The sequence below is a fragment of the Mustela erminea genome, chromosome 6 (genome assembly GCF_009829155.1).
Source record: "Mustela erminea isolate mMusErm1 chromosome 6, mMusErm1.Pri, whole genome shotgun sequence".
NCBI lineage: Eukaryota > Metazoa > Chordata > Mammalia > Carnivora > Mustelidae > Mustela > Mustela erminea.
The window spans coordinates 80299149-80322435 of record NC_045619.1 but is presented as its reverse complement, the minus strand read 5'-3'; the positions used below and the strand labels follow the sequence as shown (position 1 = coordinate 80322435).

The 23287-nt window shown below is 35.7% G+C and overlaps 1 protein-coding gene across 3 annotated transcripts in view; it reads right to left on the bottom strand.

Annotated features, from left to right (window-relative positions):
* Window positions 1–23287, bottom strand: part of TMEM117 (transmembrane protein 117) — a 492194-nt gene that overhangs the window by 80654 nt on the left and 388253 nt on the right. For all 3 annotated transcript variants that reach the window (XM_032347946.1, XM_032347947.1, XM_032347948.1), the window contains one exon: window positions 7713–7872. In XM_032347946.1, the coding sequence (XP_032203837.1) occupies window positions 7713–7872 (160 nt within the window). The remainder of the gene's footprint in view (window positions 1–7712; window positions 7873–23287) is intronic.

Sequence of the window (23287 nt, the reverse complement as noted above, 5' to 3'; positions counted from 1 at the left end):
AAGTCTTTCTACTCCTTGGAGGTTAGTCATGGGGACTACCAATAAATAATATATTGGGGGAGCCTGGGTGGCTCAGTCCTTAAGCGTCTGCCTTTGGTTCAGGTCATGATCCCAGTGTCCTGGGATGGAGCCCCACACTGGGCTCCCTGATCAGCAGGAAGCCTATGGGAAACCTTGTCCCTCTCCAACTGCTTGTGTTCCCTTTCTCACTCACTGTCTCTGTCAAATAAATAAATAAAATATTTAAAAAATAATAATATATTGAGATTCCCCTCAGATTATCTGTCTTCCCACTAGGTCAGGTGATGTCATTAGTACAAAATGTTGACAGTAAATAAAACAAAGATTCAGCCTCTTAGGCACATATCATGAAGACAGTAGGCATTTATGGTTAATCCAGGTATTATTCCATGGTATCATGTGGGACTGACAACAGAGATTGCCATTACTGTGTTTTCAAGGAGGAGTGTAACCCTTGAGTAAGAAAAATGGAGATGGAAAATAATTGCAAAAAAGTGTTTAAAATACTTTGGAAAAAGTTAGATAAAGTATTCCCAAACTGAAGACCATATTAAAACCGGTGGCCAGACATTTAAACAGCCCTTTCCTTCTAAGTAGCCTATAAATAAAATCAGTCAGAACAGCTTATCCAGAAAATATATGCCAACTTGTCAAAATACCATTGCTATTTAATTAAAATAGGTTCATGCTTGTTGCTCTGCCCTATGTTCTAAAGTGACTGATTCCACTTTCAATAGCTATGACCTCAAAAGCAGTGCCCAACTAAAGTCAGGTGATTGGAGTTTTAAAATAAAGTCTGCCAAAAGTCATCATGTCTTCTATTAAACTAGTTGACCTACTTCTGAGAACCATGCATGAAACAAAAAACAAACACATTTTGGATGTTACAAGGTGAAATGTTTCTAGGATGCAATTTTCATAATTATTTTTTCAGTGCATTAGGAATTACTTTTCAGGAAATATCGCTTTTCTCTAAGTGCTTTTCAACTAGACCAAAGAGTCCTTTTTAACACTTAACTGAACAATTCATTGAGATTTTTATTTGGATATTTAATTATAGTAAAATCATAATTCAGTGAAAATGACCTAATCTAATATTATTGATGGCTCATTCTCCTGCTGTTGGTAAATATTTTGCTTCTTGAAAAATATCATGTTATTTGGTTTTTCTGAAATAATGCTGCAATCATTCATTTATTTATTCTTTCATTCAAAAAATATGGTAAAACTGTAATGCATTGAACAAGGGCTAGCTGTGGGAGTGAAAAAATTGAAAAAACATGTTTTTCTCCTTGAGCAGCTCACATGTTACAGGAAATATGTAAGTAAATAAATATGAAGGTACTAGGCAGGTAGGTAGGTAAATTACAAGAAAGAGAAGTATTGAAAAGATTTATCAACAGTGTGAGGATTCACCAAAATACAATCCTTGAATCTTCTTCTTCTCTTTAAAAGTCTCTCTTCTAGAAAACTTCTTTCATCTCCTTGAAGCACATGAAGCTGATACTATATATGTATGTTTTATATTATGTACCTATTTGTATACATAAATCTAAAAGGCACACATAACAGTAGGTGATGAGGAGAAACTTTCTAGAGGAGAGGATGCTAAAGAGAAGAGGTTCAAGGCAACACCTTTCTGTACTTACCTATAAATTCCCAGAAACTTAGCTTCTCACAGCTTCCTCTGCCTCCTGGGCACTCTGTTCAGCAGATGCTATCTTAATGCTAGACTACACTGATTCAGTTGTAAAACTCAACAGCTTTTAATATTCCCTGCATTAATCCCCTAGGGTTTAATTATGTAAAATATTTAGGAGAGACAAAGACTGCATGGAAACTTAACAAGAGATATAACCCTTGATCAGTCTCCATGATCATTACCATTGATTAATCCCACCTCTCTCTACCCATCCATCCACACTGGAGAATTTTACTGGGTCCTCAAGTTATCCCCACTTATACCCATCTTTCTGGCTCCACATCTCTCCTCCTCCCTAGCTCCCCTTCCCCAAACCCCCCAACTAGTCCTTCTCTTCCTTCTCTCATTCTCTTTCTTCCTATCTAGTTAAAAAGCACAGAATGTTCTTTATATTATCAAGACAAAGTTCCTTTATTTTAAAGCCTTCATAACAGCAACTAAATCTTAGGAGGGTAGGGGAGATGAATTTTAAAAGTGACAAAAGTAGTAATATTTGCTTTTTACCTCAATAAAAAGTTCTTCTAAAAACAATTCCTAAAATATCTACTTATATTTATTCTATTAGATTATGAATTCCTTTGTGATAACAAACTCCTGTGGACTGTATCATTAATCTTTTTTTCCTTTCCCTCTGTCCTGAGTCTCCAGCACCTGATGTGATGTACAGTAGGAATGAATTTGTAAATGTTTTGTTTACTTTTTTATTTCATTCTTTAAACAGTATTTTTCCAATTTTATTAAGGTGAAATTGATAAAATTAGAATGTACTTAAACTGTACAATATGATAATTTTATATATATACATTCTGAAATGAGTCTCACCATCAAGTTAATCAACATTTCCATTACCTCATGTAGTTACTTTTTTCATGAAAATGCTTAATATGTATTCTCTTAGTAAACTGCAAGGATACAAGACAGTATTTTTAATTACAGTCACCATACTGTACATTACATCCTCTGAACTTACTCATACCTGAAAGTTTGTACCTTTTTATCAACCTCTCCCTATTTTCCTCAACACCTGGCAACCACCATTCTACTCTTTGTTTCTATGGGTTTGGCTATTTTTTTTTTTAACTTGAGTACAGTTGACACACAATGTTACATTACTTTCAGGTATACAACATAGTGATTCAACAACTCTCTACATTATACTATTCTCATCACAAGTATAGCTACCATCTGTCACCATACAATGTTATTACAATATTGAATATATTTACCTATGCTGTTCTTTTTATTCCTGTTACTTACTTATTCTATAACTGGAAGGCTGTATCGTCCACTCTGCTTCATCCATTTTGCCCATCTCCATCTCCTCCTTTCTGACAGCCATCAGCTTGTTCTCTGTATTTGCAGGTCTAATTCTACTTTTTGGTTTTTTCCCCTTAGTTTTGTTTCTCAGATTCCATATATAAAATGAAATCATAGGATATTTGTCTTTCTCTGTCTGACTTATTTCACTTAAGTCTATTCATGATGTTGCAATGGCAAGCTCTCATTTTGTTTTCAAGGCTGAGTAATAGTCCATAAAATACAACACACATTCTTTATCCATTCATCTATAGGTAGACATTGGGGTTCTTCCATATCTTGGATATTGTAAATAATGCTGCAATAAACATAGAAGTACGTATATCGTTTCAAATTAGTGTTTTCATTCTCTTTGGGTAATACCTATAGTGGAATTATCAGATATGATATTTCTATTTTTAATTTCAATAATCATCAGGGAAATGTGAATCAAAGCCACAGTAAGATATCACCTTACGCCTATTAGAATGGATAGAATAAAAAAGACAAGGAATAACAAGTGTTGGTGAGGATGTGGGAAAAAAAGGAACCCTCATGCACTGTTGGTGGGAATGCAAACTGGTGCAGCCACTCTGGAAAACAGTACAGAGGTTCCTCAAAAAATAAAAAATAGAATTCATCAATGTTTTCTGAACGTAACGTATCAAAACTAAATTCTTACTGTGGTGATTATAATACTACTCTTTGCTGGAGAAAATTGTCTTTTTGTTTTGTCTTTTCAAACTTCAGCTGCCTATCCTTCTACTGTCATCTCTTCTTTGAAGTTTTGTCCTACTATTCTGTCTACACTGACCTCTTCCTCTCTCTCTCTCTCTTTTGAGTAGGTGGACTCCTAGGACACCTTTTTTTCCCCTTTGATTACAGTACATTACATTTTTAACTATTACATAATTTAGGTATATCTTTTCTTCAATCTAACAAGAGATCAATGGATGGGACATAACTGCAAATTAGGTACTTATGCAATGAACTAAAGGAATAAAAAATCAAAGGCAAAATTATAAATATTAAACAGAATTTGAGATAAGATTTCCTCAGAGAGAAGAATTTTTACAATTCTCATGTTCTGTAGAAATGTGTGATTTATATGAGTCACATATTATATTTTACTAGCATCTATTTATGCTTTAGTTCTAGTGGTTTTACTAAGACTACAGAAAAATGTGACACAACAAATGATTTTTATGATAAATATAGAAAAATCCTACTTAATAGTCATAAAAATAACTATACTTTTTCTACAAGTTTTCAGAATTGACCTACTATGTTAGGGTAAAATCTTTACAGAAGTAGTGCCATTTTCTAAAGGTTTCTTTTCTTTTTTAACCCCAAACTAAATATCTTTTGATAGTGTAAGTTGAATTTTTCTAGTTTTAGAAAAGTCTATTGCTTTTAAGTCACTTAAATAAGTCTAGTGAGAAAAAAATCTTTTAATAAAATTATTCCCTCCATTTCCACTAATTTTTCTACTTTTCTATTTTTCTTTTGTCTGAAATATGTGAATCTAGAGTAAAGCAGATCACAGTTTAGTTTGTTTTGGACTTGTTAGGATATTTGTAATAAATATTTTTAAATATCTTGAACATATATATCTTCCAAGGCTTTGCTTCCTAAAATTCATTCTCTTTCTTAAATGCTCATGCACTAGTTCCCAAAATTTCAACATGATGCTCCCAAAGGGGGACAGAGTTTGCATGAGACTCAGTGCTCAAATGTCACTTCTTTATCCTCAGCAAGCAGTTATTACTCTGGGCATACTGCTGCCCATGTGAGACTCTGGTAGGGAGACTCCAGGGATATATAGTTATAAGCTACAGTTCCTGCTCCACAGAGCAGGAAAAATGTGATGTAGTGATTTGTAGTCCAGGTAAAAGGTGCTGCAGGAATTCCACGGAGGAAGTGATTACAAGGTTTTCATGAGAGGGAACTGGCACGGTGCTCAATGGCAGGGTCTAGGTGAACAGAGCAGAAGGAAACACATTTGGAGAGAAAAAGACATCTGGAGTAAGTGTGCTGTGGTCAGGGGCCAAACAACAAGCCCTTTCGTCTGTGGTAGAGCTAGAACCTAGGAGACAGGTGAGAGAAGCACAGCTAGAGCCAGATCAGGGAGGCACTGAGTGCACACTCTTGGGGTCTGTACTTTATCCTTAGACAATGTGGAGTCACTGTGGCTGAGAAGAGGCATGGACAGAATGGCATTTGAGATTGGAAGTTTATGAGGCTGAGCCTCATAGAGCGTATGGGACAAGGGGACCTCTGGAAGCAGAAGTATCCACAGGAGGTTATTTTACAGTTGTAGAGAGGAGTCAGAACCGAATAGAAGTAGAGAAACGAGAAGAAAGGATTATGCTACAAGAGACAGAGCAAAAGAGAAATCTACTGGCCTGGCCAGCTGACTCAGTACTGAAGGACAGAGGAAAAGAGTTAAGGGCCCTACCTCTTGGGCCTCCTTTTGGACTCTTCCTCATATTAGACATCAACTAATTTGGCTTTTAAGGCCCAGTGTCTCTCTGCTCTTCCGTGGACTCACGCCCAGTCATTTCACTGGTGGGTGTGATCTAGTCCTTGCAGTACTTTCCCCAGGAATGTGAAATTAAGCCTGACAACTAGAGAGTGGTCTCCCTCTGAGGTGCTGCTGTAGCCACTTTCTTCCATGTGAACTGGGAAGCTCAAAATGCTGCTTTAGAATAAGAGAAGAAAACAAAACAGAAGTTAAAAAAAAACAAGCGCGGGGTGAGGTGGGGGATGGAGACCAAAAGCTAGGTCTAGGTTCCCTGGTACACTTTGGTCTCTGCTTTCATGTGTCCCTAAAAAGGAACTGCGTCCCTCCTGTTTAATTCTGTAGGACATCCTTCCATTGCAGTGATACATTCTCCTTTTGATAGAGCTAGCTTGGCAGGGTTATTTGTTACTTGCAGCCAAAATGGTCCAAACTGATATGTTCCTCAGCACGAACTCTGTTTCCGGTCACTCAGTGCTCGAGCTACTCTCTGAACACTTGAGCACTTGACTGACTCCACATGTTCATGTCCCTTCTTTCATCTAGAACGCCTTCCCCTTCCCAGTCCTGCTGACTCTGCCTGCATAAATCCGGACTATCCTTCCTTTCTTCTAGCCCTCTTTACTAAGTACTTTTTGACTGAGTCCATAACACCTGTAAATTGCAATGTTACATTTTCCCTCTCGAGTCTCTGATTTTAGTGACCTTATTGGAACAATAATTAAAACGATGTAAAAGAGGGTAGAAGGTGACAGACAGTGCTACAAAGTCAGGAAATGTATTCTCTCACATATACAAATTAAAAAAAAAATCTAAAAGACGATGGTCTACTTGGCTACTAATACCTTTGACTAGGCCATTTGACCAAAGCAGATACTTCACACCAGGAAGTGTATCATTTAGGAGTATTAGATGAAAGAAGATAAGAACAGCCTCTAAACAAGTAATGCATCATGCATTATTGCATTAGTGTTTCAAATTTGATTTTATGAATATCCAGAGGACATCGTATGGCAAGTAAGAGACAGATATGGAAACTACCATGCTTTCTTAATTTGTCCACTATGCTAAACTAGCCCACAGAAAATTTTTTAAAAAATCAATTTTTAGGTGAGACATTCAATTTCATGTAATGTTTTAAATTGATAACATATTTTAAATTGTTATCCACTAAAATAGCAATATACTCTAGGAACCATCTTGAACGTAATACCTGGGCTATATTATATAGCAAAAAAACCAAAACAAAACCAAAACAAAACTGTTATTCTCTTTTAAGATACTAAGAATATCACTTCTTTGCCTCTAGAAATGAGAAAACCAATCTGTCATCTTGTGAAATCTCACATAAATTTGGAACACAACAGTGTTTACCTTCCCTTCAGTGACTGTGGCCTTTGTCCTGGTAACTTACAATGCCTCAGAGGGGAAAACCTCAAATTGCTTCCTAAAACCAATAAGAAGTCTAGCCAATGAATGGACATTTAATGAACGAGATAAAGTGCCAAGAAATAGTTAATGTTTCTTTCAGCCTCATGCAAAGGAACATTCCTCCATTTGGGGGTCCTAAGACCCCAAAGCATCCATGGCAGATCACCCAAGTAGCAGTGGTTAGAGGAATGCTATTGTACAAACAGTCTGGTGCTGAGCAGGGCAGAAATATTGTTTACATGAAAATGGAATGATCCCTAGTGCGTACCGAAAGAAAGTGATAATTTCCATAACCAGAAAAAGCATTTTTACATCATTCCATTTCAACTGCTATAAAACCCTGAGTTGCTCTGGCAATTGCTTATCCCTGCTTTGCTGGCTTTATATCATCCTCATCTCTGTAGCTTTTCATTTACTAAATGACAGGGTTTTTTGTTGTTGTTCTGCCTTGTTTTGAAGCCTTGGCAGAAAACATCACCATGCTGTACGGTTTCTCAGGGCCCACCTTGCAGTGTTCATACAATGGATTTTTGGTGCTCCTTTCATAAAACCCCAGCTGGCATATCCTCCCAGTAAAACTGATGAAACCATGGCCAGAGAAGACCCCATCAATAGCAACTGTAAACTCTGCACTTCTTTAGCTTTGTAGAGTTTTCACTCTGCATACATACAGCGGTAGTTATATTGGTAACAAAGCATAGAGCGGCTTTAGGGAGAGAAGGGAAACATGAAAACACTTACCTGCATTACAATAAGGAGGTCAAAGACCAAGATAAAAGAGGCCAGGAACGCTCTGGAAACTTCATCGCTGGGCAAAAAACCTCGATTCAGCTTATCCCAGCTGATCCAGTCTGTTGTAATAACAAGTACCACCACAGAAGTCAGAGTAAAGAGAACGGTCCTGCAAGGAACAAGACGTTCATTACAGAACATTAGACCTAATGACGTAGACAGGGAAGGCTGCATGCGATCTGTGCTGAATCCAGTGCCTACCCTTTGCCAAGTACCCTTTGCCAAGGCATGTTTGCCAAAATGAAGGTGAACAAAGAAGTAAATGAAGTGCTTTATTCCAAAAGCAATGAAAAAAAGGTATGATAACATCCACCCCAAGATTTTCCCTTAAGAATATTAAGATAATGAATATAGAACAAATAATTATCCGCAACAATATTACAAATGACCTTGGCTAGTGCAATATGTGTCCCCAAGAGAACACTGGTGTGTAGCTCTCATTACATGTGTCTCATTTACTGAAGGTAGCAGACAAGCCTATGCAAGAGCGTAAGGCAGATGGTGAGTGACTGAGTTGAGTCTTAGAATTCTATTATTATCCTATAAAAGAAAGGGTTAGTTAGACCAGTCCCATCATAATCCTCACAGCCTGAGGAGTTCATAGAACACTCTTACATGCCAACAGTGTAGCCATTTCTCCTCATAGGTCTTGGGTCATAGACGACCTAGTGACCTGTCCAGGTCATACCATGTTTGATTACCCATTCCTTGTTATAAGATACTAGGGGCCCAACCTTATCTCTTATCTTTCTAACCCCCATACAATCTTATATAATTATATCATATGGAATTCAACAAATGTTTTTGGGAGTTGTAACAATTAAGATTTTTATAAAAATCAGGTCCTTAAATTAGGCTTTATTCTTTATTTTTTAAAAGATTTTATTTATGTATTTGACAGAGAGAGCACAAGCAGGGGAAGCAGAAGGCAGAAGGAGAAACAGGTTCACTGCTGAACAGAGAGCCCACCGTGGGACTCCATCTCAGGACCCTGGGATCATGACCTAAGCCGAAGGCAGATGCTTAACTAAGCCATCCAGGAGCTCCTCAAATTCGTCTTTAATATTGACATTCAAAGTAAATCTGAAATGTGTAATGTGAAAAGTAAGTGAAAATGCAAAAAATTAATCTGCCAGAGAATTGCCTATAATGTAGTTTAGCTTCTGCTTGCAGAGCTATATTGGTATCTGGATATTGTTTGGAACTATAATGAGAAATCCATGGCTATGCCGCCCTGAACATACCTGATCATGTTTGAATTGTAAAAGAGAAAATAAAAAGAGAAATTATTTCCAAAATAATCTTTATTGAAAGAAAGGAAAGAAGGAAGGAAGGAAGGAAGGAAGGAAGGAAGGAAGGAAGGAAGGAAAGAAGGAAAGGAAGGAAAAAAAAAAGAAGAAAAGGAAAGGGGAAAAAGGAAATTAAAAAAAGAGAGAAGAAAAGAAAAATGGAAAAAAAATATATGGAGGTGAAATAACACCTTAGAAGAACACAAACCCATTTTGGAAATTAACTGTTTTGCCCTCTGATGTCTGATAATAATTGATACAAAAAGAGAGTAATATGGACCACCCTAGACCACCACTTTTAAGTTGAACAAAGCAGATTTCTAAACCTAAATACTGAGTTTCCTTTTCACAACTTATTTTGTAACAAGTTCTACTTTGATAGAATGAAAATAATGGACCCCCTCTTAGATTTCCCACTCCCCCATAAATAGTAAAGATATATTTAAAAATTTTTGAAAAATAAAAATTTCTAATACAATTTACTAATTTTATTAAATTGCAAACTATCAAAATAATTTCGCACATGATCTCCAAAATATAAATTACAGATCATCTCAGCTACCATTTAGAATACCTTTGATCATTTCCAAAAATCCAAATGGGTTAATTAAGCATGGGAGGAATCCTAAATAACTATTATAATTCAATAGAAAGAAATAGCAAATACTATATAGTAAAACATAAGAATAAAGGGATTTTAAACAAATTTCTCTCCAGGTTAAGTCAATTTTTGTTTTTGTTTTTTGTTTTTTGTCTTTCTCCTAAGTAAGTAAAAAGTTTATATATTTCATGAAATAAGATATCTCTGAATAGCATATACTGGCCCTAGTTATCAGTCAGAACAATGCGCCTTTTATCATCCTTCTCCTCTGTTCTTAATAAGACTTTCACCCTTATCAGGATGAGATGGCTTCTCTATCACCAGAATTTCATCCAAGAATCAGACATTGTGAAAGGAATAAGTGCCCAGAAAGACATTCCAGTTGGATCTGCCTCTTTTTTTTTTTTTTTTTTTTTTTTTAATTTCCGCTATAGTTACTATACAGGGTTATGTTAGTTTCAGGTGTACCTTATAGCGATTCAACAATTCTATACTTTATGCAGTGCTCATCATGATAACTGTCTTCTTAATCCTCTTCACCCATTTCACCCATTCCCCCACTGATCTCCCCTCTGATAACCATCAGTTTGTTCTAGTTTAGAGTCTCTTTTTTGGTTTGTCTCTTTATTTTATTTGTTTTGTTTTTAAAATTCCACAAGTGAAATCTTATGGTATGTATCTTTCTCTCACTGACATTTCACTTAGCATTACACTGTCTATATCCATAAATGTTGTTTCTAATGGCAAGGGTTTTGTTTTGTTTTGTTTTTATAATGATTAAGTAATGTTCCATTGTATAGGTATAAACCACCTCTTCTTTATCCATTCATCAATCAGTGGACATTTGGGTTGCTTCTGAGATTTGACTATTGTAAATAATGCTGCAATAAACACAGAGGTGCACATATCTTTTGGAATTAGTGTTTTTGTATTCTTAGGGTAAATAACAAGTAATCCTGGATCATATGGAAATTCTATTTTCAATTTTTTTGAGGACTGTCCATACTGTTTTCCACGTTCACTGTACCAGCTTTCATTTCCACCAACAGTGAGCCTGGGTTCCTTTTTCTCCATATCCTCATCAACATTTGTTGTTTCTTGAATTTTTTATTTTAGCCATTCTGACAAGAATGAGGTGACAGCTCATTGTCATTTTGATTTGCATTTCCCTGAGATGAGTGATGTCTAGCCTCTCTTCATGCATGTTAGCCATCTGTATGTCTTCTTTGGAGAAATGTCTTTTCATTTCTTCTGCCCATTTATAATTAGATTATTTGGGGGATTTCGGTGTTGAATTTTATCAGTTCTTTATATATTCTGGATACTAATCCTTTATCAGATATGTCATTTGTGAATATCTTTTCCCACTCAATAGGTTGTCCTTTAGTTTTGTTGATTATTTCCTTTGCTGTGGAAAAGCTTTTTATTTTTATGTAGTCCCAACAGTATATTTTTGCTTTTGTTTTCCTTGCCTCAGGAGACATATCCAGAAAAATGTTCCTATAGTCAATGTCAGAGAAGTTACTGCCTGTGTTCTCTTCTAGAATTTTTATGACTTCAGGTCTCACATTTAGGTCTTTAATCCGTTTTGAGTTTATTTTTGTATATGGTGTAAGAAAGTAGTCCAGTTTCATTCTTTTCCATGTAGCTCTCCCGTTTTCCCAACACCAACTGTTGAAGAGACTTCTCTTTTTTCCATTGCATATACTTACCTCCTTTGCCCAAGATTAATTGACCATATAATCTTGGGTTTATTTCTGGGCTCTCTATTGTGTTCCATTGATTTATGTGTCATTTTTTGTGTGTGTGTGCCAGTACCATACTATTTTGATTACATTAGTGTTGTAGTGTATCTTGATATCTGGGATTGTGACACCTCCCATTTTGTTCTTTTACAAGATTGTTTTGGCTATTTGGGGTCTTCTGTAGTTCCATATAAATTTTGGGACTCTTTGTTCTTATTCTGTGAAAGATGCTGTTAGTATTTTGATAAGGATTGCATTAAATCTGTCTGTACATTGCTTTGGGTAGTATGATCATTTTAACAATATTTGTTCTTCCAATCCATGAGCATGGAATATCTTTCTAATTTTTGCGTTCTCTTCAGTTTTCAGAGTATAGGTCTTTCACTTCCTTGGTTAAGTTTATTCCTAAGTATTTTAATTTTTGGTACATTTGTAAATGAGATTTTCTTAATTTCCCTGTTGCCTCTTCATTATTAGTGCAAAAATGCAACAGATTTCTATATATTTATTTTGTATCCTGCAAGCTTACTGAACTCATTTATCAGTTCTGGTAGTGCTTTGGTGAAGTTATTAGAGTTTTCCTTATACAGTATCATGTCATCTGCAAATAGTGAAGTTTGACTTTCATTTGCATGATAAATTATTTTCCTTCTCTCATTTTCAATCCGCATTGCCTTGTAGGCAGCTTATGGATAGTTCTTGCTTTTTTATCCATTCCATTACCCATGTCTTTTGTTTAGAACACTTAGGTCATTCACATTCCAAGTAACTATTGATGGGTATGTACTTATTGCATTTCATTCCCTGTTTTTGTACTTCTTCTCTGTTCCTTCCTTCTCTTGTTCTCTTCTCTCACAGTTTGCTGGCTTTCTTTGGTGATATACTTAGATTCCTTTCTCTTCATTTTTTGCATATCTATCATATTGATGTTTTTTAATTTGTGGCTACCATTAGGTTTATATATAAAATCTTATGCATCTAGAAGCCTATATTAAATTGAGGGTCACTTAAATTTGAACTCATTCTTTACTCCTCTCCCCTCCATGTTTAGGTATACTGTGTACTATTTTACATCCTTTTATTTTGTGATTCTCTTGACTGATTTTTATAGATATACTTAATTCAAATGCTTTAGTGTTTCCTACTTTTCTGGGTTTTTTTAAAGATTTTATTTATTTATTTGACAGACAAATATTTAATATTTCTTGTAGGTCAGATTTGGTGCTCATTAATTCCTTTAACTTTTGTTTGGGTAATTCTTTATCTTTCCTTCTATTCTGAATGATGGCATTGTTGGATAGACTATTCTTGGTTGCAGGTTTTTCCCTCTCAACACTTTGAGTATATTATGCCATTCCCATCTGTCCTACAAAGTTTTTGCTGAAAAATCAGCTGAAAACTTTATGGGGTTTCCTTTGAAATATGTGACTTTTTTTTTTTTTTTTCTCCTGCTGCTTTTAAAATTCTCTATTGCTCACTACCTTTTGTCATCTTAATGACTATTGGTATTGGACCTTCTTGGGCTGATTATTTTAGTGGCTCTCTGTGTCTCCTGGATTTAGATATCTGTTTCCTTCCCTAGATTTGTGAACTTTTTGGCTATTATCTCTTCAAATAAATTTTCTTCTTCCTACTCTCTCTTTTTCTTCTAGTTTCTTATAATGCAAATGTTATTACACCTGATAGTGTTGTTGAGTTCCCTAAGTCTATTTTCATCTGTTATTATTTTTTGTCTTCTTGTTCAACTTGATTTCTTTTTATTACTCTGTCCTCAAGGCCACTGATCCATTCTTTTGCTCTAGCTTACTATTTATTCTATGTAATGTATTTTTAATTTCAGTTACTGAGTCTTTCATCTGCGACTGGTTCTTTTTGATATTTTCTATCTCTTTAAAAAAAATTTTTTTTTATGTTTTTTATCTCTTTGTTGAAGATCTCAATGAGGTCTTCCATTCTTTTCTCAAATCCAGCAAATATCTTTATGACCATTACTTTATTACTATTTATCTTCATTTTGTCTAGCTCTTTTGCTGTGATTCTGTCCTGTCCTTTCATTTGAGACTTATTCCTCTGTCTCCTCATATTGTCTAACACTCTGTCTGCTTCTGTGTGTTAGCAGTCAGTTATATCTCCTGCACTTGAGTTTAGTGGCCTTATGAGGAAGAGGTCTTGCCCTGCTGTGCAGTGTTCCTTGTTCACCAGAACCTAGAACTTCAGGGGTATCCTCTGTGCATGCTGCATGGGCCCTACTGTTTTAGCTGAGCCACATCTGCCTTCAATTCATTCATCTGCAATGGCTCTCTTTGTCTATTGTGGGCAGGGTTGGGTCTCTGTGTTTTTGGTGGGCCAGCCTTGGGCTGGAGTTAAGTCAGATCAGGCATTTGCCAGAAATGCAGTAGCACTGAACTATAGGGTGCTTTACTTGTGCTGTCCTTTGAGAAACTTTCACTGGTGGAAGGGCCTATAGTTAGATTAATATATATGGTTATCTTCTCCTCTCCTTGTGGTAGGAGACTTTGGAGTGGTATTGGCTTTTGGGGGGCTGTTTGCCTACTGCCAATCTTGTGGCATCAGTTTGAATGGGCTGTGACCAAAGGCATGTTGGAGGAGGCATGACATGTGGTGCCACCAAAGTCCATCCTCATCTACTGAGCAAGGGGACCTGTAGCCATCAGGGTAAACTCCTGCTAGGCCAACTGGGTTAGAGGGGTCAGATCCACAGATGTGAGCATGGGTGGTAGGCACTATTAGGAAGCTAGGTGGAGAGTGTTGCTTTGTGCTGGTTCCTGAAAGTGTCCATATATCTAGGCTGGGGGACCATGGAAGGAAATGGTACCCAACAGTTCTTTTTTTCCTAGAGGAGTCTCCCAAAGATCCCTGTCCTTCCAGAACATGCTCTGAGATTAGTAAATAAATCCCCTGCCTGTGTACCCCAGGCTCTGCTATATCTCAGCAGGACTGTTTGTTGTACTGTCTCTTTACAGGTGGGGACTCTGCCCTCCTTGTCCTCCCAGAGCCTAGACCACTGATTTTTAATGTTCCAGATCTTAAGTCCTACTGATTGTTAGGCCCCTCTGATTTTCAAAGACAAATGTTATAGAAATTTGTCTTCCCCAATTGGATCCCTGGTGCTTGGGGTGCTTGGTGTGAGCATCTGCTCCTCTCCCTTCACCATGTCCCTTGTGTCACTCCCTCTTAGGTCCCTTTGGCCCCAGACCACATCTCCACCCTTTCTATCCTCTTTGACGTGGCTTCTTCTCTATATTTAGTTGTGGAGTCTGTTCTGCCAGTCTTCAGGTCATTTTCTGGGTTACTTACACTGAGGTGGGTGTTATCTAGTTATATCCATAAGATGAACTGAGCTTACGATCCTCCTACTCCACCACCTTCTCCAGAAATCTACAGTTTAATATTTTTAATATCACCCCTGTACTTTTCCTGAGATATACCTGGATCTCATTTTGTGAGGACAGTTGATTACACAGGAGTTCATACTCTAATTAGTCTTAATTAGTTACTCCATTAGTCTAAATATATAAACTGGTAATATAAAATTAAATATTCACAGGCACATTTTTAGGTGTCAAAGTCTGGAAGTTTGGAATAAGTGTTTGCTAAGCTATCGGAAACCTCATCTCTTTCAAGATTTACAAAAGAGTTATTCTTATTCATGCTAATAATCTCATTGTGAATACAATCATTAAAATTAATCATTAATACTTTTTGGTACTTGGAATATATCATGCCCGTTGTGTGAAAGCTTCCCAAGTTCATCTCTTGGATATTTGTTTTATTTGATATATTTTCAATTATCCAATATATAATACTCTAAGCACTTTTCATAGATGTTTTCCTGGCTTTATGAAGTACTTCTGCTTTGACAGAGTATTGCTACAGATATCAAGGAAAAAGTTACTGGTAATATTTTATTACTCCAAATGGAAATTAAAGGAAGTATTCTGCCTGATATTTAATATTTACTACTATGAAAAGAATTAAAATAGCAATCATTAAATATGAAGGCATACTGCTCAGAGAGAGAGCCCTTAAAATAAAGTCTCAAGCAAATGGAAAAAAGAAAGGAAAAAGAGTGACTGAAATACATTAATTGGTTGTTCCACCTCCAATATGATATTTAGCCCCCTCTCTAGATAGAGCTATAGAAGGAAATGTATTGCACATGGTTTGTTTTTCTCAGTCGCTTCTGGTAAAGAAGACTTGTAGACTTTACCATTCCGTGATAATTCAGTCAGAACACCGGTTTTAAAAAGAGTCATGACTCAGTTAGAATATACAAAAACACTTTTTTTTTTTTTTTTTACGTGAAACTGCTACAAAAGAAACAGTAATGGTAGCAAACATTATTAGCATTATGTGCCACTTATAATTGCCAGGCATTGGTATAAGCACTTTACACAAATTAACTTGTATAATCCTTACTACAATCCTATTATCACCACCCCCAATTTACAAGTGCAGAAACTGAGTCACAGAAAATTCACCTGGGTTACAGACTTTATAAGTAACAAAATGTAAAATATAAATGATATAAAATGATTCTCATCCAGGCTGACTTATGATGATCTGTGTCACCTTTGTATGAATTGCCTCTCATAGGAAGCTCTTGAATATTATCCTTCTGTAACTGTGTAGCTAAGGATTTGATTTATTTTCTTTTTCCACTACAAGTAAAATATTGGAAAATTATCATCCCAAAATACTTAACATTGAAAAGTAAAACTGACAGAGACTGACAAGAACTGGCAGGGAATAGTTAAAAGGAATATTTTCAGTATGGAACCTCATAAATGCTGGCCATCAATACAACATCCTTGGGTTTTTATTTAACCAATATGATTGAAAAGATGTTTACTCTGGACCATGATTCTTGGGGAGTTCCAGCTTCTCTTTTAAGTAGCATCCAATTAAACAATTATCTGGATTATTTCCTTTCACACTACAGCCAACACCAGTAGGACACACTGGCTCATCAATTTCACTGTCTCTGGTTTCTGGCTACCAGTCAAATGAAAAGAACTCATACATAATTATCAGCTTGAGTGGTTAGTCTCAATTTCATGTTTTCAGATTTCTAGTTTGTTTGCTTTTCCTCAATTGTTGATTCCTTTTAGATTGATAAGAGTCTTTTAAAAAGTAGGGGGAGCTGGGTGATGGGGTTGGTTAAGCATCTGGCTCTTGATTTCAGATCAGATCATCATCTCAAGGTCATGATATCAAGCTTGGCATTGGGCTCCCTGCTCAGGGAGGTGCCTGCTTGAGATTCTGTCTCTTTCTCCCTCTGCCTCTCCCACTCATCCTCTCTCTTACACTCTCTCTCTAAAAATAAATTAATAAAACAAACAAACAAACAAACAACTCTTACAGCAGCAACAAAAGAAGAGTTAGAATGTGAAACCAAGAAGGGTTAACAGAGCTTTTGTAATCCAATGGTTGCCAGCCTCTGAGTGGGCTCCTGGGAACCACCAAATTATTGGCAAGGAAGTATAAATTTTATGTGTACACTAAGAGTCATTGGTAAAGTGCACCAAAAAAAATGTTTCCACAGAGGTTAAGGGATTTGCTCATGTCACACAGACTGCCAATGACAACTGTGATGACCAACTACTGAGCCCAAGAAGGACTCAGCCTATAGCAAAGCCCTTTCTTTCTTTAGCTAAAAATCTACAGATATTCTAAAAAATATAATATCATCTTGATCTTATTTGAAAACATACTCTTTTTACATCCTACTCAAATATCCATTATATTTGGTGATAAGAGACAGAGTAGAACGTGTAAGTAAATACAGATAATCCCCCAAACATGGTTTAAATCATAGTCCTAACGACTTCTTCACCATAATTTCTGTGTTTTTAAAATTACTGAACTTTGATTTTAAGTAACTAAATTAGTTAATATTATTTTTCTTCTTCTATTCATAACCATTTTAAGATACACTTATTGCATAGTCAAATAGCCTGAAAGCTGGCATTAAGTGAAAACACAGAAGAACTTACGTATGCTTCTAAGGTCTAATACACTTAGAGTTACTATCACACCATTTTATCTTAATAAAACTAGGCAGCAGGAATATAGAAAATCTCCTAATATACGTTGAGCCAAATAAACTTGCCAAAATTTGACCATGTTTTATACTACTAAAGATAGCATTACATGTGATTCAACATAATTATGATTTCTGTGTTTTAATATATTTGTTATATTCATACCCTAAAATGTCTATAATCTTTTATTCTGGTCATGAATATTACATGCATTTCTGATCATACTGCACAATTATTGTAACATCTAAAAGGAAATAAAAATCACTTCTATTTCTTTTTACAAAATGTTGAAACTTAACTAAAACAAGTCAGATCATGTTTCATTATTTCTCATAGCAAAATAAAAGTCTGGGAATCCTATTAAAAATTAAAGGTTTAAGGTTACCACTACAAAAAAAGAATGCTTGGCTCAAGATAGTAAATGTAATGTCACAATTAAGGTATTACATTTCAAGGTGTTAAATATATGAAATGAAATGTGGCATAGAAATGGAATTTAAAATGATTTAATATTATACTTCTAACCACATTGTTTAGAGAGGAAAAAATACAAGCAGGTATTAGTAGAAAAATGCTTTTCTTCACGTTTCATGCAAAACTGAGAGCCAATTCAAACATCCAGTTCCCCTCTGAACACTAAGTACCAGCACAAAGAAGTCACAGATGGCCATGAGAGAATGCCAATGCCTTTCATTTTGCTTGTTTTAATTATCAATATTGCCAGTGCAATTCCTCTTTTTTTTTTAACAGATTTATTTATTTTAGACAGAGGGAGAGAGAGAGAGAGAGAATGCATGAGTAGGAGGGACAGAGGGAGAAAGAAGAGAACCTGAAGCAGACTCCACTCTGAGCATGGAGCCCAACGTGGGGTTCCATCTCACCCTTCTGAGATTGCATGACTGAGCTAAGACTGAGCCAAGAGTCAGGCACTTAACCTACTGTGCCACCCAGGGACCCCACCCCCTGCAATGATACAAGACCATCACCACTTGGATCCTCGGGCCAGTTCCCATCCTGAAATGTGTAAGTTTACTCACAACTGCAGCCAAGCAATGAAGTGAAGTCTTCTCTTTAGGAAGTTGATAAGGAAATGAATGGTTTAGTGTCCTTCTGGTCTCCTATTCTTGAGATCAGGAAGCACCACGGAATACAAATGTAAAGTGTGCTAAGTGACCTAGTAAAAGAGCACAGAGTCTCCATATGGCTTTTTTTAAGTAAGTGTCACTGTCCATTCTTGGCCAAACTGAACATATTTGTTAAGATAGAATCCCTGAAAAAGGAGATGCAGTTATTAACTCAACTTGTTTTTGTTGGGATCTGGAGTCTGCAAAGGAAATTATTAGACTCTAACATTGTCCATTAAGTCAAACATTTATGTATTATTTATCTTCATATCTCTCTGTTATTCTATGAAGAGAAGTGCCCTGATTCTGACCACAACAGGAGCTCAGAAAGTGCCAACAGATAGAGATGCGCAATAATCTAGCAACTCTTGTTCCTGAAAGGCCAAGAAAGAAGTAGCCTGAAAAAGATGGATCTGGGTTGGAGAATTTGGCCATGCAGATTTTAATTTATGTGCGCAGTGTCCTGACAGCCTAAATAATATAAACAATGCCCCTTGGATTTCTGCAATGTCAAACCACTGCAGTTTATGCAGGATCCTGGGGATCAGTGATCTAGTTATAAGAGGTGGACATATTTTTAGTGGCTTGAATTCTTCTACTATGTCTGAGTGATGTCAGTTTACCCAGAGGTACTTGAAAGTATGCTATTGATATAAAGCATAGGTAGTCTTGTTCAGGAGAAGACATTTGTACCTCATACTTTAAGACACTTTAAGGTGTTGAGTAGAACATATGTTTTAGGAAAATAATATTAAGCAGACTATAAGGTGGAGGATATGGGATGTATTGTTTACTACTTATTACCAAGGACTGGCATATTATTGACCCTTAAAATACAATTGAATAAATAAGTGAATTTATTTAACCTGGAGAAGATAATGCTTGTTCCTCACCCTTCACCAAGCTCAAATGTTACTGCAATTGATAGCATTTCTTCCAGTGTTTGTGGAGCTTCTAAAGAAAGAAGCCAATGCAATACCAAAAAAACCCAACAAACAAACAAACAAAAATTAGGATGGATAAACCAAATGGGCATGTTAATCTTCTGTGTCTCTTAGGAAATCACCAGTGCAATTTTTTCTTACTAGTGAATTATCTTATACATATGAAATTATTCATCAGTTTAATAGAGGACAACATATGAGACATACTTTAGTAATTGTTGCCCTGGGTATAAAATATTACTACCAGTTCAGTAATGAAAATGATAATAAAGGTAAGACTACAGATATAGACACATCAACTACAGCTAATGCCAGGAAGAATGACACTCACTATTGGCTAATGAAAAATAAAATGATAGCTATGATACTCCAAGCGTATTTTGACTTTTACAAATACAAAGCAGAAATGTTAAACTTAACATGTCAACTTGTATCTTCTCCTGTTGTTAGATTTGCTTTAAAAAAATAAGACAGACTACGGTCTTGTCAAGTAGGGATGAGTAGGATGAAAGTATGCTTTCTTTGGTTTTAAAAATAGGATGTATTTAGATATGAGGTTAATATAAAGGTTTGAGTAAAATTTTGTGACTTTGTTGAAGCTAAGATGTTTACATAAGTCAAAACCAAGGCCTGACTATATTTTGAGCATCATCTCAAATATCTCTGAAAAAGGATATATCATCAGGAGACTGTCCATTGGGAGGAATGCTTCCAGAACTCTCTACAAGTACCCTTGGAAGAAAAATAATCTTTCCAATTATCATAAACATGTGATACAATGACTAGAAAAGCAGATACTATGAAAATAAAATGCTTTCCTTATGAAAGAAGATGAAAATAGAAAATAGGAACAGAAAAATTCCCTAAAGTTGTACAAAAATATTTAAAGGAAGTAATGTCATGTCACAATGGAAGATCAAAATATTAGTATTAAGACTGATAAGAGACATACTTCAGTCTTGAATTCTAAAGGAAGGGATTTTGAAAATTAACTAAAGTTTTATTACTGCAGATATATCGTTAGTTTCTCTTAGAAATTTGTGAAGAATCTTTCATTTATAAGAATAATTCAGGACAAACTGGAAAAAAAACAAAACACTGCCTCTCTCAAAAATGGGAAGAACATGCCAGCACTAGTGAACAAAGGACTAACTTGTAAATTTAATTTAATTAGTAGTTAATTACCAGCATTACAAAGCATATCATCAACATTGTCTGGTCAACCCGCCGAAGAATTTTGAAGCTATAGAGAGAGTGTAGTTTCATCAAGAATTTAGAAAGTCCCTTGACAGAAAATGCTACTTCAGGTAATGTATAAGATTGAGAAAAGGTTATTGTTTTTTGAATAATAAAGTTATATTGTAATGCATGCAGGGACACAGAGAATTTAAGAAACAAGTGTTCAGCATTTATTGTGCCAAAGGCACAGAGCTAAGTTGAAGGGACAGAGGAACAATCTGCTTTTAAGGAATTTGTTGCAAGTTGAAGGATGCTTATATATATGAGACAATTATATCCAAAGTTACGAACCATGATGCTATGGAAGTCTGCAGGAATATGGAATCATTTGTTCAGGTGTGCAGAGAAGCTGGGAGGGTTAATGAAATTAGACCCAAAAGATGAATAGGTTTCTACAGTGGAAAGACTATTGTAGGCAAAAGACCAATTTGAAACAATGTGGAAATGGCGGTGCGTGGGTAGTGAAGCATGGGGGAAAAGTGGCAGATGTTTGCAGTTTCTAAACTGAGTGACTAAGAGGACTGTGATGCCATTAACTGAAGTGAGAAATATGAAAGAAAGCAGAAATGAAATATTATGAATTCTGTTTCAAACACACCGTTGAGTTGAAGAGGCTACAGGATATCTATAGTTGGGGATAGGAATCTGAGCCAAAGAAAAGTCACGTCCTGAATTACAAGTGAATGTTAAAATATAAGTAACTGTTAAAATCACAGAGATGAATATGATTTTTCAGGTAAAAACATAAAAATGAAAAAGATAATAGGAATATCAAGAACAGAATCTTGAAAATCACCTATTTTTATGGTGTATCTAGAGAAGGGTGGAGACTGGTAAGGCCAGAGATATATGAAGTGATATATAAAGAGATCCAGAAGAAAACAATATTATAGAAGCCAAAGAGAAAGATAATTTCAATAATGAATTGATGGCCAAAAATTACAAATACCACATGGAGGTTTTAGGAGATAAAGATTAAAGATGGACTATTGTTAAAGGCATTCCTTTCTTCAAAACAAGAGTCTTCTGAAAATTGCAAAATTGGATGTAAATATAATTTCAGATATTTTTCTGTAAACTGAGATATGGACCTAATGTGTGTTCTGCTCCTAGGATCTCTATTAGCAAAAAAAGAGAAAATTGAGGCATTATTTATATAATTCAGTTTAAAACCACTTGGTGGCAATTAGCCAAGTAATTGGCAGTATCACTGGAGTTTACCTAAATATCTCAAGCAAAGATATTTAATGCTCCAATTTTCTGGTATGTTTTATGAACAGAGAGCAGCCACTTTAAATCCACTTGTTTTGTAGACATATATTTCTCAGTAATAGATTTTGACTTTGACTTAATCATTTCTTTATTAAGAAAAAGTAATCAGGATGTATATTTTGAGGGACAAGTACATATCAGCACAAAATTCTAAGATACGAATATATCTACCCTTGAGTACTTTATAACACAATTAGGGAAATAAGCTCTAATCTAATTAAGGAGAGAAGGCTATCATATATCATATATCAAACTATAATCAGGAATAAAGAAAAGTCTTAAGGTGGCACTAGAATTACTTCTTGCCTTGAGGGAAGAGAAAAAAAAGTTTAAGACAAAGGATCATCTTAGGTAGAGGAAAAAACTGTTAGGAATCATAATGTATTGTGAGGCAATGCAGAAACCAGTCTAGATAGGGCAAAAAATAGGGAATATGGGTTGGGTAGGAAGCACAAATAAGGCTGGTGGTTTATAGGTGAGACCATATTGTTAATGGCCTTAAAAGTTTCCAATAAAGGTTTGATTTGATGCTATAGAAAAGAAACCCTATTGATTGTCCTTAAATTAGTATATCCTTCATAGACATAGTTTTGCAGGATGGTTTCAGTCCTGGAAAGACACAAGAGCTCAGATCAAGAAAGAGTAGAAAGTAGATTATTGCAGTAATGCATGGATAATATGGCTATAACTAAATTATAAGCATGCAGAGAAAACATACAAAATATATTTCAAAGTAAAGTTAATGAAATTTATGCTGAACTTGGAGGACAATTATGGGAAGAGAAAGTTGGGGAGAGAGTCGGTTTGAGAACAAAAGTTGATGAGATGAGACAGATATTCAGATAGTTTCAGAAGCCTATGTTTATTTGTCCCACATCCTCAGGCTCTTATGGTAGGTAAAATTCTAAGATGGTGGCCAATGATTCTTGCCCCATATAATCTTCTCCCCATGGGATTGGGCAGAACCTATGGCTATGTTAAGATATCTCTCTTGTGATTATGTTCGCTTATATTTCAAGAAAAAATTTTGAAGATTTAATTAAGATTACTAAGTTGACCTTGGGTTACTCAAAAGGGGTATTATCTGGGTGGACCTAACCTAATCATGGAAACACTTTAAAAGCAGAGTTTTCTTTGGTTGGGAGAAGTAGAGACAGTTGACGAGATATGAAATGTGAGAGGGAGGTTTTCTATTGGTGACATGGAGGGGGTTAGGGGACAAGAATATGAGGCATCTCTAGTAGC